Genomic DNA, 16,696 nt, shown 5'->3' on the forward strand with positions numbered 1-16,696 from the left:
TCTGTCTGCTATCAGATAAGGCCAAGTGTCCAGTTACTTTCTGACAAAAGGCCTCATGGCCTGAGTGTCCCTTGGGCTATTTCCCACAGCCTTGCCTCCACAGTCTGCTGCCTTTCTGAATGAGTTTCTCAGCTGCAAACACCCCCCAGGATCAGGAAAAACAAGTGAAGGTCAGCACAGCAACAGGGGAACCCAGAAAAACATGGGGAGGAGGGGAAAGCACCCCAAGATGTGGCCACATGAAGCCACTAAAAGGCAAGCTAAATGCCTTCAACTCCTGCCATGCAGCCACAGCAGTGGTGACCCCATGAAGCAGGGCTCCGAAATGCCCCCCCTGCTGCCCGCCTGCCTGCTTCTCAGTGATGAACCAGGGGGCCCTGTGTGCTGAGACTGGAAGACAGCGATCACAGCAAAACACAGGGCAGAGTGTCAGTGCTTGCTAGGAGCAGAACAGGCACACGGGCGGTGGTGCCCAGCTCCTTCGCTTCCTCCTCTCCAATCCTGCTCCCTCACAGACGCTCAAAAGGCTTCCAGGCAGGACAGGAGTGGACCAGGAGAAAGGCCACTGGCCTCTGATCAGCACCCAACGCTTCACGACTCCCTCAACACGGTGCCCACCAGCACTCCAAAACACAGAACTTCCAGGGATCGAAGCTGTCACTATGGGAACAGAGTCACTCACGCACTGACTCCACGGGGGAGATGCGTATAACTACAGACACACGCTCTACTTTAAAGGGGAGGAAACTGTCTAGAACAGGCAGCCCTAGAGTCCCAGATCGGATGTGACTTTCTACTGAGGCTGAACAAGGGATGGAAAAGCAGTCTCAAACGCTCAGCTCAGAAAGGCGGCTTTCCTACCTGGAAGTACAAACACCCGGCTCCATGGGAGATTTTACAGGGCTCTACTCAAGAGAAAGCAGAACAAAATTATCTGGACCTGAGGAGCGTGCCCCTCACCACCGCTGTTTGTGCTGCTCTAGGGGCCAACCCAGAACCTGCCAGTCCCAGACTCCAGGCTTCTTCATTAGCATATCCACCACACAGCACAGCAGATCCCTCTTCAGGACCCTAACAGAGTCCGTTCTGTACTCTGCTCATGTCCGCCCCTCCCTCGACCCTCTTCACCTCCCATGCCTCATCCCTCCTCCCAAAGTCGCCTTCCCATGTCCTTTTTGGGTTTGTCTATATTATATACAAGAGAAAATGTCTTTCCACTTCAGGCTTATTTCAAAAAACATACAGATCTCCCCAACTCATTGATCTTCATGCAAATACCATCACTTTATAGCTCCTTAGCCCGAGCTCCTTCTTAAAATTATGTTAACGGGATTAATTCTCACCTGCTACTCGAATGTCACACGCTAAAGCCAGCTCCAGGCCCCCTCCTAGGGCCAGGCCATCTATGGCAGCGATGGTGGGCACAGGAAGGTTAGCTGAAACAGACACAAAGTTTATCTCCGTCACTCAAAGCAATGCCTCTCTGCACAGTTCACTTCAGGGCATACTGTTAATCAGGGTGTCTAGGAAGGCTGAGTGTCCCCTTCCTCATCCATAAAACACAAGCGCTCTCAGAATTCCTCAAAAGCCTTCTGTGCGGACTGCAGGCAGTCCACCTATCAATGGGGAGCACCTCTGAACCTCTCATATTCCAGAACTACTTTCAAGGTTATTTTATTGAATTTTATAGCCTCATAATCTTGCTTAGCTCACGCAAAGTCAAGCCTGGATAATTTATGCAGCACTTGGGAACTCCTGGCCCTTTGAGGACTTGGTGCTTAGAATGCAACTCGAGACAGGACATCTGCTCAAAGAAAGGCATGGCGACACTGGCCATAGAGAGCACAGGCCAGGTCCCCAGCACCAAGGAAAGGTGCTGTACACACCCTTCGACCACAATCTTCTCTGGCTCTGGGCTCCTGACCAGAAATAGATGTGGGAAGGGACAGCATTCACAGAGCCTACAAGAGTGTTTCTGGAAGTTTCTACAGTAGGCGGTTTCCAAGTGGCATTTTCAAAGGTCACTGTGTTACCCTTGGTTCCCCAATCCCCTAGACACTTTACTCTTCAGGTCCCTTATCCCCCTATCCTCCTCCTACCATCTGTTCTCTAACCCCTTCCCCTGAAACCCACACCATGGCCCTTTCCCCAGTGTACTGACGTGTATGGGGATTCTAATGTAACACATACATCAACAATCTTTCCCAGGACTGAAGCCTGTGAACTCCATTAACAACCTGCCTGGAAAGTCATTTGCACTGGAGCGACTGTGGCATGAACGCTGGCATGAATGCTATTGTAGTAAACAGCCACTCTGACTGGACAAAGCCCACTCCACAAGACAGAATGCAGGCCAGGTACTGCTAAGTGGGCCCCAAACCTATGGCTGGCTAGGTCGTAGGCCACAGGGGAGAAGCTGACACTGCGGCTGCAAAAGGCCATAGTAGTAAAGGCCCCTCCACTCTAATCCTTAAAGCCGAGGATTAGTGCATCTCTCAGCCTTCGTCAGCAGACCTTCAGTTTGCAGTAGATGAAGATTAATAGACCCACAATTGGTCAATGTATAGAGAATAAGACTCAAAATAAAACATCCACATCACAGCCCCAAAGCTCAGAAATCGCTGTGGAAGAAAAACTGTAAGCCAGAGGCTGTGGATGTCTGCGGCCAAACACTGGCCGGACGAGACAGGGACACTGCGCACATGAGCAAGGGTGGGGGACGGACCCGGGAACTCCCACTTCTAGCAACTGAGAGCTGCTGGGAGTCAGAGGGAGGTCATTTTTCTTCAGGGATGCAGGCTCTAAAAGCCTGTTCCAGTAGGTGGTCCTAGCTGTGCGCTGAAGTGGGGGAGCACACAGGAAGCTGAGAAAGTACCCCTGTACTATTAACCTCTCCTTGCTGGAGAAGCAACTGATATTCCAGTGTGCTGGAGGGCAGCGCTTTAATCCACTGGGTCCTTGGCATCAAGGCTACCCTCACTTGGTTCTCAAGCTGGACAGAGGAAGAGTGGCCTGTGTGACAGACAGTCCTTCCTCCCAAGCCTTCTTTCCAAACAGCAGAGCAGTGGCCAGTTCCTACACACGGGGATGAGTGGGACTCGGTAACCTTCAGGAGCTGCATAGACTTTACAAGAGGCCAAGAAATGAGCCTGTGTTGCTACGTATGAAATAGACAACCTCGCTTCTCTTCCCCAGGCCGAAGAAAACATTCTCCTTCATAAAATTCCTAGAAATTTTTATGACAGACTAACAATAAAATCTATCCTATTAATATTTGTAAACCTTTTGCTAGTGAATACTTTTTGAAACATTTTAGTGTGTGTGTGTATGTGTATATGTGCGTGTGTGTGTGTGTGTGTGTGTGTGTGTGTGCATGTGTGTGTTGGCGGGGCTGGGCACAAGAGGGTAGCTGCCTGCAGAGGCCAGGGGTATCTGAGCTCCCTGGAGCAGGGGTTATGGGTGATGTGGTACCAGCACTGATCTGAGGCAGACTGTCTTCATAGCCAGACTGTCACACACAAAAACAGACAAGTGTGATGTGGGGTCAGTTAGTGAGTACGGCCCCCAACCACCAATGTAAGAAATGGGGTAAAAAAAAAAACGGGCTAACTGTGTTAGCGAGACCCAATGACCTTCTGATCAGGACTCTGGCTTGGGGGAAGGAGCAGAGACATTGGCCTCAGACACAGAATCTGAAATCAGGTGGTACAAATAGTAACCCTTTCCAATTATGATCGAACATTATGGAATTATCAAAAATATTTTTAAATATGACGCTTAAGTTTTGAGGAGTTAATGTTACCAAAGAGAATACAACAAGTTTAACTTGCAACTCTTAAGAAACATAGAACACACCATGGTAAGCACACAGGGCAAGGAAAGAGGAACTGTGCCCGCCCCACGCCTGGGACTTCCAAACAGTACCAGAAATCAGAGTGGCAGAAGTGGCTATAAAGTGCTTCCCACCACAAAATGATTTCATTAGAACAGCTTAATCTACTCAGTATTTTTCAATACTATAGATTCGGAAGCCATACGCCCTTGGAAAGGCAGACTGTCAGCACAGAGGCCTGAGAGAATACCCAGAAGGCAGCTGTGAATGCTACAAAGGAATCGAGGCAGGAAATGAAATGCCAGGGCCATAGCGCCAGCGAGAAACCGTGACTCAGTGTGTTACGAAACAGTGGGATCAGATACTATTTTGAGTTTCATTCCAGGAAGTGAGCCAGGTATGACAAGGAAGATAATAATCCTTTGAAATGCTCCTAAAAATATAATTAAAGCAGTAATTAAAGAGTGGAGCTATTTTGAGAGGAAAAGGCATGGGAGGTGGTGGACCTCAGAGCCCACAGCACACCCAGGCCCAGCGAGAATGGAGTCAGCGCAGGACCAGAGGTGCTGCGGCTACTCTCTGCTCCTCAGGCAGAGGTTAATTGTAAGGCTCAAGAAAGGCAAGCAATCTGATTGTGAGGAGAAGGCTAGTGCTGGTTATGTGACTTTTAAACTAGGTTCTGCTTAGGGACTAGCATTCTGGTGTCAGCCAGATGACTCAGTGGGTGAAGGCACTTGAGCCAGCGCTGACCATCTAACCTCCATTCTTGGGACCCATGTGGTGGAAGCAGAGAATTAATATCCTGGCCTTCACACAAAACAAAAATAAAATGTAATTTTAAACAATTAAAAAATCTACTACTGCTATACAAGCCAGCAAGGTCATTAACAGAAAGGTCTATAGATGTTATGATGAAGTCTGAATACCAAAATCAAGAATAGACATAAAATTCCTATTAACAGAATCACAGCAAATTCCTAATTATCTCTAGGTCCAGTTAAAATTGTACTTTTGACTTAAGATGTCTTCTCCCTTGCTTCTAACTTCTGGAGAAACCACAAGAACAGAACAAAGCAGTCCCTGAGCAAAGCTGACAGGGTGGGTAGGCTCTGCTGGAGGCTGGCCCAGGACTGCCACACAGGGTGCTGGATGCCAGCAGGCATGCCCCAGAAAACGCCAGCACCCTCAATCGAGTGATGCCAGATCGAAGACTGTAAGTCTCAGCCACCTCAATCCTACAGACACAGGCAGCCCCCTATCTCACCTAAATGCTAACACTAGGTTACATTCAAGTAAAGGGAAGCAGCTCTGGAAGGCTCTGGTGTTCCTCATAGAGGGGAATTCTGTTAACAGCCACCTCCTGAGGGCCAGCTCTCCCTCCTCACACTGGTATACAGGGCCCATCCTCCTCACAATGATATACAGGGCCCATCCTCTTCACACCTGTACACAGGACCCATCTCACACACCTGTCTACAGGGTCCATCCTCCTCACACCTGTCTACAGGGCCCATCCTCCTCACACCTGTCTACAGGGCCCATCCTCTTCACACCTGTACACAGGGCCCATCCTCCTCACAATGATATACAGGGCCCATCCTCTTCACACCTGTATACAGGACCCATCTCACACACCTGTCTACAGGGCCCATCCTCCTCACACCTGTACACAGGGCCCATCCTCCTCACACCTGTACACAGGGCCCATCCTCCTCACAATGATATACAGGGCCCATCCTCCTCACACCTGTATACAGGGCCCATCCTCCTCACACCTGTACACAGGGCCCATCCTCCTCACACCTGTATACAGGGCCCATCCTCCTCACACCTGTCTACAGGGCCCATCCTCCTCACACCTGTCTACAGGGCCCATCCTCCTCACACCTGTACACAGGGCCCATCCTCCTCACACCTGTACACAGGGCCCATCCTCCTCACACCTGTACACAGGGCCCATCCTCCTCACACCTGTATACAGGGCCCATCCTCCTCACACCTGTACACAGGGCCCATCCTCCTCACACCTGTACACAGGGCCCATCCTCCTCACACCTGTACACAGGGCCCATCCTCCTCACACCTGTACACAGGGCCCATCCTCCTCACACCTGTACACAGGGCCCATCCTCCTCACACCTGTACACAGGACCCATCCTCCTCACACCTGTACACAGGGCCCATCCTCCTCACACCTGTACACAGGGCCCATCCTCCCCACACCTGTCACAGGGCCCATCCTCCCCACACCTGTACACAGGGCCCATCCTCCCCACACCTGCACCTCCCTCACACCTGGGCCCATCCTCCCTCACACCTGGGCCCAGGGCCCATCCTCCCCACACCTGTACACAGGCCCCATCCTCCTCACACCTGTACACAGGGCCCATCCTCCTCACACTGGTATACAGGGCCCATCCTCCTCACACCTGTACACAGGGCCCATCCTCCTCACACCTGTACACAGGGCCCATCCTCCTCACACCTGTACACAGGGCCCATCCTCCTCACACCTGTACACAGGGCCCATCCTCCTCACACCTGTACACAGGGCCCATCCTCCTCACACCTGTACACAGGGCCCATCCTCCTCACACCTGTACACAGGGCCCATCCTCCTCACACCTGTCTACAGGGCCCATCCTCCTCACACCTGTACATAGGGCCCATCCTCCTCACACCTGTACACAGGGCCCATCCTCCTCACACCTGTACACAGGGCCCATCCTCCTCACACCTGTCTACAGGGCCCATCCTCCTCACACCTGTATTCCAGAGCCATCCTAGTCTCCAGGCTGTACTGATACACAGAAGAAGAGATTGCATTGATGTTGAGCCAGGGAAGACGGAGGGAAAACCATCTCCTAACAAAGTAAGCCAGAGGACAATCATAAAGGGCTGATGCCCCTGCAGGGTGGAATGTAAAGACCAGGCAGGGACGGGGTAGGGGGAACCACAGTGTGGAACAGGCCAGAAAAGTGTCTCGGCAGTTAAGAGCACATACTGCTCTTGCAGAGGACCAGAGGATCCCAGATGGGTCCTTAGAACTCATACTGGGCAGCTCACAACTGCCTGGAACTCCAGCTCTAGGGGACCCAGCACCCTCTTCTGGACTCAAAGGGTATCTACACACACACACACACACACACACACACACACACACACACACACACACACACACACACACACACACACACACAGCACCGCAGCCAAACCCGAGGAAAACCTTTATGAGGCAGCACAAGCAAAGCGAGGAGCCCTCATGTGTACGCCGGTGTCTTGTGTAAGACTCAAAGACCAGCATAACAGCAATGATCACACAGGAAAAGACAGCAGCTGCCGAGAAACTATCAGAGCCTACAATAAACACGGCATCGGGTGTTCCTTATGGAATCAGAAGGCTAGAAAGACCAATGAGAATTGAAGTGAATTTCCCCTTTTTTGGTCTTGACGAATTCCAGAGTGGTACTCTGGAATGGCAGAAGCTGGCAGTTAAACTCGTGGCCCAGGCTAAAACAGCACAGTGGCCAGGTGGTAGCAGCACGCACCTTTAATCCCTGTACTTGGGAGGCAGAGGCAGGCAGATTTCTGAGTTCAAGGTCAGCCTGGACTACAGAGTGAGTTCCAGGACAGCCATGGCTACACAGAGAAACCCTGTCAAGGGAGGGAGGAAGGGAAGGAGGGAGGCAGGGAGGGAGGGAGGGAGGGGGCAGAGTGCTCATGGCCAAGAATCATGATACACACAGCAGCCAGCAGATTCAACAAGACAACAGTGCAAGGAAAGCTTCATAAAGAAGCTACATAATTCCTGAATGCTCACCCTTCCTTCCCATGATTCTCCCTTGGCCCTCAGCCACAGGCAGAAGACACAGTGAGCACAAAAGTCTGCAAATTCAGAACTATTCTTCACTGAGAGGCTCTCAGCACGACATGGTTAAAACAAAAGCCAAGTTATTCAGTAGCAACTCACATGGAAACACGGAAGCACTCGGCTTCAGCCTGCATGGCGACATAGCTGTGGCACCATCCAGCTGAGGTGCTGAATAAAGGGGGACAAAAGTCAGACACCTACGTGGCTGAGTAGATCTGAATGGCAACAAGAATCGCAGCTACTCAGCTGCAACAGTGCAGGAGACAGAGCTCCTGTCGGCTGCAGCCTCCTTAACACTGGAGTTAAAATGAACATCAATGGTTAAGTGTATAAATGACAGCAAACTCAGTCACGTTACTCCTGCCTTATGATGTCATACCAGAGGCCCTAACCCTCGTAACGGAGACTATAACTAAAGCATGGTGCTACACTCTGTGAGAGGAAACTTTCCAAGTAATCTCTCTGACAATCGACAAAATGCAAGTGTGTGCATTCGTGTGCACATGCAGGTGAGGAGGGTGTCTGTGTGGAGGTCAGACAACCGGCGAGAGTCGATTCTCTTCTTCCACCATATGGATTTGGGACACTGAACTCCGAACCTCTGCCCACAGAGCCATCTTTTTAGGGAGAGCTATAATTTTATAACACACCTCAGGCTTCTATGTCTGGGTGATGTGAGGTATACATCCTCCTCCTGAGAGCGAGACAATTTGCAAGTCTGTGATGACTAAAGCTAAATCCAGTCAGCAAACTCCTAAAGCAGTAATTCTCAACCTGTGGGTCATGACCCCTTTGGGGTTCAAACAACCCTTACACAGGGGTCAACCAAAGACAATCACAAAACACTGATATTTATGATTCATAACAGTAACAAAATTACAGTTATGACATAGCAACAAAAAATTATTTTATAGGGGTTGGGGATTTAGCTCAGTGGTAGAGCGCTTGCCTAGCAAGCGCAAGGCCCTGGGTTCGGTCCCCAGCTCCGAAAAAAAAGAAAAGGAAAAAAAAATGATTTTATGGCTGGGGGTCACCACAATATGAGGAATTGTGTTAAAGGGCCACAGTGTTAGAAAGGATAAAAACCACTACCTTGGAATGTGAGGGAATTTTTTAAATTTAAATTCTTTTTTTACACAATATATTTTGATTGTGTTTTCCTGTCCATCAACTCCGAGATCCTGCCCACCTCCCTACCTACCCAATTTCATGCTTGCTCTCTCTAAATCATTCCCTCCTTCCTTCACCACCACCCTCCAAAACTCAGTAAGTCAAAAGAATGCAAAACAAAAAGTTCACGTAAAAATGACAGACAGACAGACAGACAGACCATTAAGTTCATTTGTGTTGGCCAACCATTCCTGGGCATGGGGTCTGCCTAGAGCGTGGCCATTATATCAGGGGACACTGTGCAGTAGGAAACTGATTCTCCTTCCCCAGCAGGTATCAGCTGTGAAGAGCTTCTTAGTTAGGGGCGGGCTTTGCGTGCACTTCCTGGAGTGTCCTCCCCAGGGCTTCCGGCTGTGTCTATCCATCCTGTATGCCCTCGCAGACACACATCCTCTGATGGTCTTCATCAATGTTGACAGAATTTACTCATCTTTTCTTTCCCATCCCACATGTCCTGTGGGCTGGACAGGGCTGGCCGCGGAGAGGTGGCCCAAAGCAAGCAGCACAGCGTTTCAGTTGTGCCTTGCTAAATAAAGCCTGCATCATGGCTGCAGCAAGACTTCTTGCCCTCTTTCTGTTGCCGGCTCTGGCTCTGGCTGTGACCGTCCCTCACAGAGATCAAAGCCAAGGACTAAAGTGCAGGTACATCTGATACAGCATCTATGAGAATCACCCCTGGAAACTGAATCCTCGCTCCCCTATCTTACAAGACACTTTCGCCACTGCATGATTCGTGTGCTCCTGGATCCACTATTACTTCCCGGGCCAAAGGCATCTTTCTGTGAGGGCTTCTGTCTATCGCTGCCATTTGTAACCCAAGCCTCATGCCCAGCCATCTTACCACCATGGTCTACTTTTTAACCAGCTGACCTTTTGATGTTTCGCTTTTTCCTTTTTCTGTCTTTGTTTCTGATCCCTCCTTTTACAGAGGGCATAATCCAGAAAGATGCTGACAGAGGCAGCCACAGGCCTCTCCTGGCTTGTTTCTGAGCTCAGGAGACAGCTTCAACATGTGGCTGGAGGATCCTCCTTCCACTCCCATTCACCCAGCCTTTCCGTGAACACACCCTGACACCTCTCAGATGCTTTCTTCACTAGACTAAGGTAAACATAGGATTTTATTTTAATTGCCTAATGTGGTCAATTAAATTTAGCTTTCCTAATGGAAACCACCCTTAAATACCACACTCGTGAGGAGGCGTGGCTTGGCCTAACCTGTCACTCTTCTTGTACATTCCTTGCTTCCAGTCTTTTTATAGCTGCTTTCCTAAAGCGTCTCGGGCTTCTTAGCCACTGTGAATGCCTGGCTATCATTTATTACCAGTGGGCTTTTCTCTTGCTGACATGGACTTAAGGTTGAGAATGTCCCCTCAAGTGTTGTACAAATCTCGTGAAATTGGACATACAGGCTCAGGGTAACTCTCCCAGCTTCTCCTGGGACTCACGACCCCGCCCCACCCAGTTCCTTCCCAGTCTGTAAGTACATGAGTGATTCTTGAGGCTCTGTGTATCTTGTTTCTAACTTACCTGTACTGCGAACCAAGGACAATGCCTCTGTGTATCAATTTTGTGAAAAATTTAACCGACTCTAGACCCTGGCTCAGCACATTTCTACAAAGATTTTGTAAGAATAATACATACTCTCAGCTTTGGGGTTGAGTCTGTTAAATGGAACTTGATGCCTATGCTTTCCCTAAAGTTAAAATTTATTGGTTTTTTGTCCTTTTGGATTCACAGCAAAGCGAGGGAAATATCAGCAATGCTAATTGTGCTAACACTGCCAGACTTGTCCATGCGCATCATTTTATTTTCTATCGAGAGAGTGTGTTAGGACCAATAACTGACATTCTTCTCATCTTACAATGCCGACTCACGCCGTACTGCCACGTGCCCGTCTTCCATCCGTTACTAGGTTTTCCTTTCGTTTTTTTCTGAGGTAGAGGTTAGGTGGGCTGCACTCAACTTCACTCTACCCCACCTGCAATCCTCCTGCCTCAGCCAGCCTCTACGTGTCGACACTACAGGTCTGCACCAACTTGCCTAACTCTTGATTAATAATCTACTAGTCAAAAAATATAAAAGGAGAGGAGAGAAAAGAGGAAGAGTGTGAGTGTGTGTGTGTCCACATGTCTGTCTGTCTGTCTGTGTCCACGTGTGTGGAGGCTAGAGGTCAATGGCAAGGTGTCTCCTCAATCACTCTTCGCCTTACTCTCTGAGTCAGTCTGTGACTGAGCCTGGAGCTGCCAATTAGGCTGGGCTGGCCGCTCCTGGCTTCCCCGAACTGCCGTCACAGGTGTACACCACCACTGCCCCACTGCCCCACTGCCCCACTCACCACTGCACCACTGCACCATCACCACTGCATCACTCACCACTGCACCACTGCCCCACTGCCCCACTCCCCACTGCATCACTGCCCCACTCACCACTGCACCACTCCCCACTGCACCACTGCCCCACTGCCCCACTGCACCACTCCCCACTCCCCACTGCACCACTCACCACTGACCACCGACCACCACCACTGCACCACCCACCACTGACCACCGCATTTCTCACCACTGCACCACTGCCCCACTGCACCACTCCCCACTCCCCACTGCACCACTCACCACTGCACCACTCACCACTGCACCACTCACCACTGCACCACTGCCCCACTGCACCACTCACCACTGCACCCAGCCTTTCACATGTGTTCTGGGGCATCAAGTGCTCCTCCTTGCACGTCACATCACCAATCAAGCCATCTTACCTGACATATCTCACGTGTTGTGCTCACACAAGCACAGTTCGTGATGCTCTAACTACGAATCTGGCCTAAGCCACATAAGCCCATCCTCAGCACGTGGGGGTGAGCATGGTTGTGCTTACCGATGTCATTGATCACTGCTCGGATCTTGGAGACAAAGGGACCGACTTCACTGGAATGCATCTTGGCTCTTTCCTTAAGGTCAGCGCCTACAAGACATTGTATTCAAATGACATCGCGGCACGACTGTAAAGCAAACCATTAGATGTTCACCAGTGCCATGTGCAGACCCTAGAATTTATACACCGCTTTTCCTCCCCACTGGTGACCATGTGCAGACCCTAGAGTTTATACACCGCTCTTCTTCCCCACTGGTGACCATGTGCAGACCCTAGAGTTTATACACCGCTTTTCCTCCCCACTGGTGACCATGTGCAGACCCTAGAGTTTATACACCGCTTTTCCTCCCCACTGGTGACCATGTGCAGACCGTAGAGTTTATACACCGCTCTTCTTCCCCACTGGTGACCATGTGCAGACCCTAGAGTTTATACACCGCTTTTCCTCCCCACTGGTGACCATGTGCAGACCCTAGAGTTTATACACCGCTTTTCCTCCCCACTGGTGACCATGTGCAGACCCTAGAGTTTATACACCGCTTTTCCTCCCCACTGGTGACCATGTGCAGACCCTAGAGTTTATACACCGCTTTTCCTCCCCACTGGTGACCATGTGCAGGCCCTAGAGTTTATACACCGCTTTTCCTCCCCACTGGTGACCATGTGCAGGCCCTAGAGTTTATACACCGCTTTTCCTCCCCACTGGTGACCATTGTGCAGGCCCTAGAGTTTATACACCGCTTTTCCTCCCCACTGGTGACCTTGGTCGGAAAGGAGGAGAGGCCTGCTTGTCCATGCTGATCACATGGTCCACAGCAGCATCCTGCAGCTTTCTCATCCCAGCGCCCTTCCATGCTCAGGGGAAGACCGTGTCACACCCACTGACCACTGCTGCTCTATAAGAACTTGTTAAGAAGCCTTTCGCAGGCTCCTTTATTGGTAAAAAGTTACAAACAGGACGCTGTCACAGATGGCTTCAGACTGGGGCCCGAACCTACATCTTACAGGAGCACTGGAGAGCTACCCACCCGCTCTGGGCTTAACAACCAAGGCAGTGAAAATGGCCAAGTACAATGAAGTCACCATGGTGACCGCAAACCTGAGAAGTGCTGCTGGCTTAAAGCCAAAGGATGAGGTCGTAATTATGACTTTATCACGCAACACTAGGCTTAGAGCAGAGAAAAACATACTTAAGTTCCTTAAAGGGTCACTCGCTCTGAGTTCAAGATGGCTTCACCAAAAGCTGTCCCATTGAAACGAACTACGCACACAGGCACTGCTGTGGCTGTGCCTCTCTCCGTAATCACTGTAGGCTATGACTGTGCACAGTACCCAGGGGATGCTACGCACACACACACCTTCCCTAGGGAGGAGAATTAGAATCAGCCCAGAACAGGCCTCCTAATCCACCAGTTCTTGGGGGCACAAGTCACTGAAATCTCAGACAGAAAGACAGACGGTGGAAAGCACGGACAACAGAATGCAGTGCAGCAAAAGACACCGGGAAACCGGACAGTTAAACAGCACCAACACACAGCTAATAGGGTTGGGACATGCTTTTCCAACAGGACTTAAATAAAACAACCAGGAGTGTAAATGCAGCTGAATCTGTTGAAGGGAAAGCACAGTTACAAAGAAACGCATGGGATGATATTCGACTGAAGAACTCTGGGTGGCAAAGACAACCTGCAGACAAGAGAAAAGCACGAGCCAGTCGGCCACACCTGCCCAGGGCCTAGAGCACACAAAAAGCCCACCCCAACATCAAGAGAACAGCTGGCTGGCACATCTCTTTCTTTCATGTGTGGGGGGCCAGAGGCAGGGGAGTATGCGAGTGTGTACAGGTGTGGGAAGTGTGATCATGCCTGCATGCGTGAGGGCCAGAGGCTGACCACGGGTGTCTTTCTCTGATGCATCCTGCCTTCTGTTGTGCGATAGTGTCCCTCACCTAACCTGGGTGGAATGGGTGGCAGTGAGTTCTTGGCATCCTCCTGCCTCCGTGTCCCCAGTACTAGAATTGCACCGCCATCTCCTTCACACTCAGCTTTTTCCATGGGTGCCCAAGATCCAAATGTAAGTCCCAATGCTTGTTTAGCACGCAGGTCACCCACTGAGCCATCTCAGGTTATTGCTGTTGGGGGAATAAAGAACAACAGACAAGTAGCCAACAACATGAGATCACCAAGGTCACCTGGGAAAAGATGAATGGATGCCAGTGTGTAAGCCCAGTGCGCTAGGGGGATCCGGAGTTCCAGGCTAGTCTGGGAGGCATGGCAAGACACTACCTCACAACAGACGGCAATACACACTGATATACCCACGTGGAAAGTGTACGGGAGGGAGGGTCTCACGAGAAGAGCGCACGACACAGCAATCCCACGAGTGCCACTCCTGATGCAGAGCATGGGTCACAGTGTCAGACACAGCCTGGGAAAGAGCGATGGCTGGGAGATGGCTCGGTTGTATGGTGCTTGCTGCAAACTTAAAAGCCTGAGTTTGAGCCCCAGAGCCCGTGTGCTGTTGTCTTTGTAGATGCTGTGTGTGTTGCTATAGCACGCCATGTAGGGAGGCAGTGGAGCCCTCGGGCTCGCTGGCCAGCTGAGTCCACTAATTCAGACCCTGTGTCAAAAAGTGAGGTGGACACTGGCTAAGGAATGACACCCAAGGCTGTCCCTCCATCCCTCCCCCTCCCCCCTTCCCCCCCCTCTTACACACACCCCTCTCTCTCTCTCTCTCTCTCTCTCTCTCTCTCACACACACACACACACACACACACACACACACACACACACACACACACTTAAAAAGCAGTGAGCTTTGATGCTTCTATTATAAACCATTGTGTGTTATCACCAATCATGCTCAGAAGACAGAGAACTTATCTAAATGCAATCTTGAGAGGAGACCAATTAATACGTCTACCGGAGCGTCTAAATGTTCTAGTAAAGAGATGAGACACCAACTTCCCAATTTTAAAACAAAAGCCAGGCTGGAGACACGGCTCAACAGTTAACAGCACGTATTACTCTTCTGAGGACCTGGACTTGGGTCCCAATACTTAAATGCTGGCTCACAACCACTGGCTCATAACTCTTTCCACGCTGTCTTCTAGCCTCTGTGGGCACCAGGTATGCCTGCAGTGCACGTACATACATGCAGGTCAAAACACTCATAAAATAAAAGTAAATGTTTTTATAAAAGACTAGAAATGGTTAACGTTAGTGGGAAACCCACACCGAATGCCAAGACGGGCAGAAAGATGGCCTTCTGCGTCAGTCAGCTCAGGCTAAAAGTGCAAAGAAGTTATTTGAGACACTGAAAAGCAAAATGCTTTACTGAACATACAGAGAAAGTTCTAGTACTCGTGGTCTGGACAAAAGATCAAAGCAAGCACAGCATTCCCTCTGGCCAAGTCATAAACCACAGCTGGCCCCTTACTCTCTTCAGTTCTGGGAAGACTGAGGAAGCTGCAAAACAAAGACTTGAACAAGCAAAGCTCTAACAACTGAACAATCACAAACCAGCCAGAAGAGCCAAGGACACCTTACATTTGACCTGGATCACCCACCCCTCCTTTAACAGACGTATGAACGAATCTGACCGTCTTTATACCTGGCTAACATTTTCCTTCCTTGTTACACCGTAATTCTCCATGGAGAAATTATGAAGATTTATCAGGCATCCGAAATGTTTCAAGACTAAACCCTGAGCACGGGCTGCCCAATGTAAGCACCACAGTGGTCCAGGCAACAGTGAGCGGAGCACACGCCCATCCTCACAGAATGGGCGCAGATAAACCTGCCGACCCCACATAACCCCTGTGCTGGCTTTATATCCTCAACTGCATTCTTGTTTGTAGCGTTAACTCACTCATCTCAGACTGATAAGACTATACACGACGTCATGTTCTGAATGAAACGCAGCACCACTACAGAACGGATGACTAACTCAGGTTAGCAGCGGTGGTTTGAGGGTGAGAGGATCAACATTCACTTGCTCCTGTGAGGTTTCCCAGGAATATACATGAGGCTTCATCCCTAGGGTGGGACCAGGCCTCTCAGGAAGTCTTCAAGTCATTGAAAGGACACCCTTGAAGAAACCTCCTCTCCTTCCTGACTGAGAAGTGGCTGACTGCTCTGCCCACGTGCTTCTGCTGCCTGCCCGTCGCCAACCCAACTGGGCCAACCACTCAGGTATCGAAAACCTCCAAAGCTCTGGACCAGAATTAATTCTTTTGCTTCACAAATTGATTATCTCGGGATTTGTTACAGTGACAGAGGCTGCCTGAGGCAGCGGCCACCATTCTACCTCAAAGACACTGTGGGTTCTTTGCCAGACCACTTTAGTGCAGTGACTGCCACGCAAAGCAGACTGCTTGGATGGTTTTCATCTCCTGGGGTATAGAAAAGCTGTGCTCGACTCTGTAGGGTCATTAAGCCAGCAAGGGCATCGAGTCTCAACGCGGAGAGAGGGCGGAGGCAGCCCTGAGAGAGGCAGTCCCGGCGGAATCAGCTTTGCTGACATGCTGTGGTCATGTTAAAGACTCCGAAGCCTTGGACCTATGGGACAAGCCTCATGAGGGCCAGCATCAACTGACCAGTGCAGCAAAGACTAACATTGCAGCTTTCCCCTGGATACTTACAGCCTGAGACTGCTCACCAGCCCCCTGCCTGTGGCCCCACTTGACAGAACGTGATGACTGCTCAGAACCACCGGAACCTTCAGCAAGGCAGACTCCTCCACCCTCGACCTTGCTGAGCACCTGTGGCTGCAAACTCATCAAAATGGCGGCTGCTCACAGGCAGGGTTCTTTTTTTTTTTTTTTTTTTTTTTTTTGAGAGAGGGTATAAGAGTGTAGCACTGGCCGGCCAGGAACTCACTGTGTAGACCAGGCTGGCCTGCAGTTTGTGGTGATACCCTTAACTGTTCCCTCTCTAAAAGGCGTGCTGAGG

General features: G+C 50.3%; 1 protein-coding gene across 2 annotated transcripts in view; it reads right to left on the reverse strand.

Moving 5' to 3' along the window:
- Auh (AU RNA binding methylglutaconyl-CoA hydratase) overlaps positions 1-16,696 on the reverse strand; it is a 94,175-nt gene that overhangs the window by 51,535 nt on the left and 25,944 nt on the right. Inside the window, exons 4-5 of one of the 2 annotated variants that reach the window (XM_032884411.1) lie at positions 11,748-11,834; positions 1,344-1,436 (exon numbers count right to left, since the gene is read on the reverse strand). In XM_032884411.1, the coding sequence (XP_032740302.1) occupies positions 1,344-1,436; positions 11,748-11,834 (180 nt within the window). The remainder of the gene's footprint in view (positions 1-1,343; positions 1,437-11,747; positions 11,835-16,696) is intronic. The other variant, XM_032884412.1, reaches the window with a different exon arrangement.

This window comes from Rattus rattus, chromosome 14 (assembly GCF_011064425.1).
Source record: "Rattus rattus isolate New Zealand chromosome 14, Rrattus_CSIRO_v1, whole genome shotgun sequence".
NCBI lineage: Eukaryota > Metazoa > Chordata > Mammalia > Rodentia > Muridae > Rattus > Rattus rattus.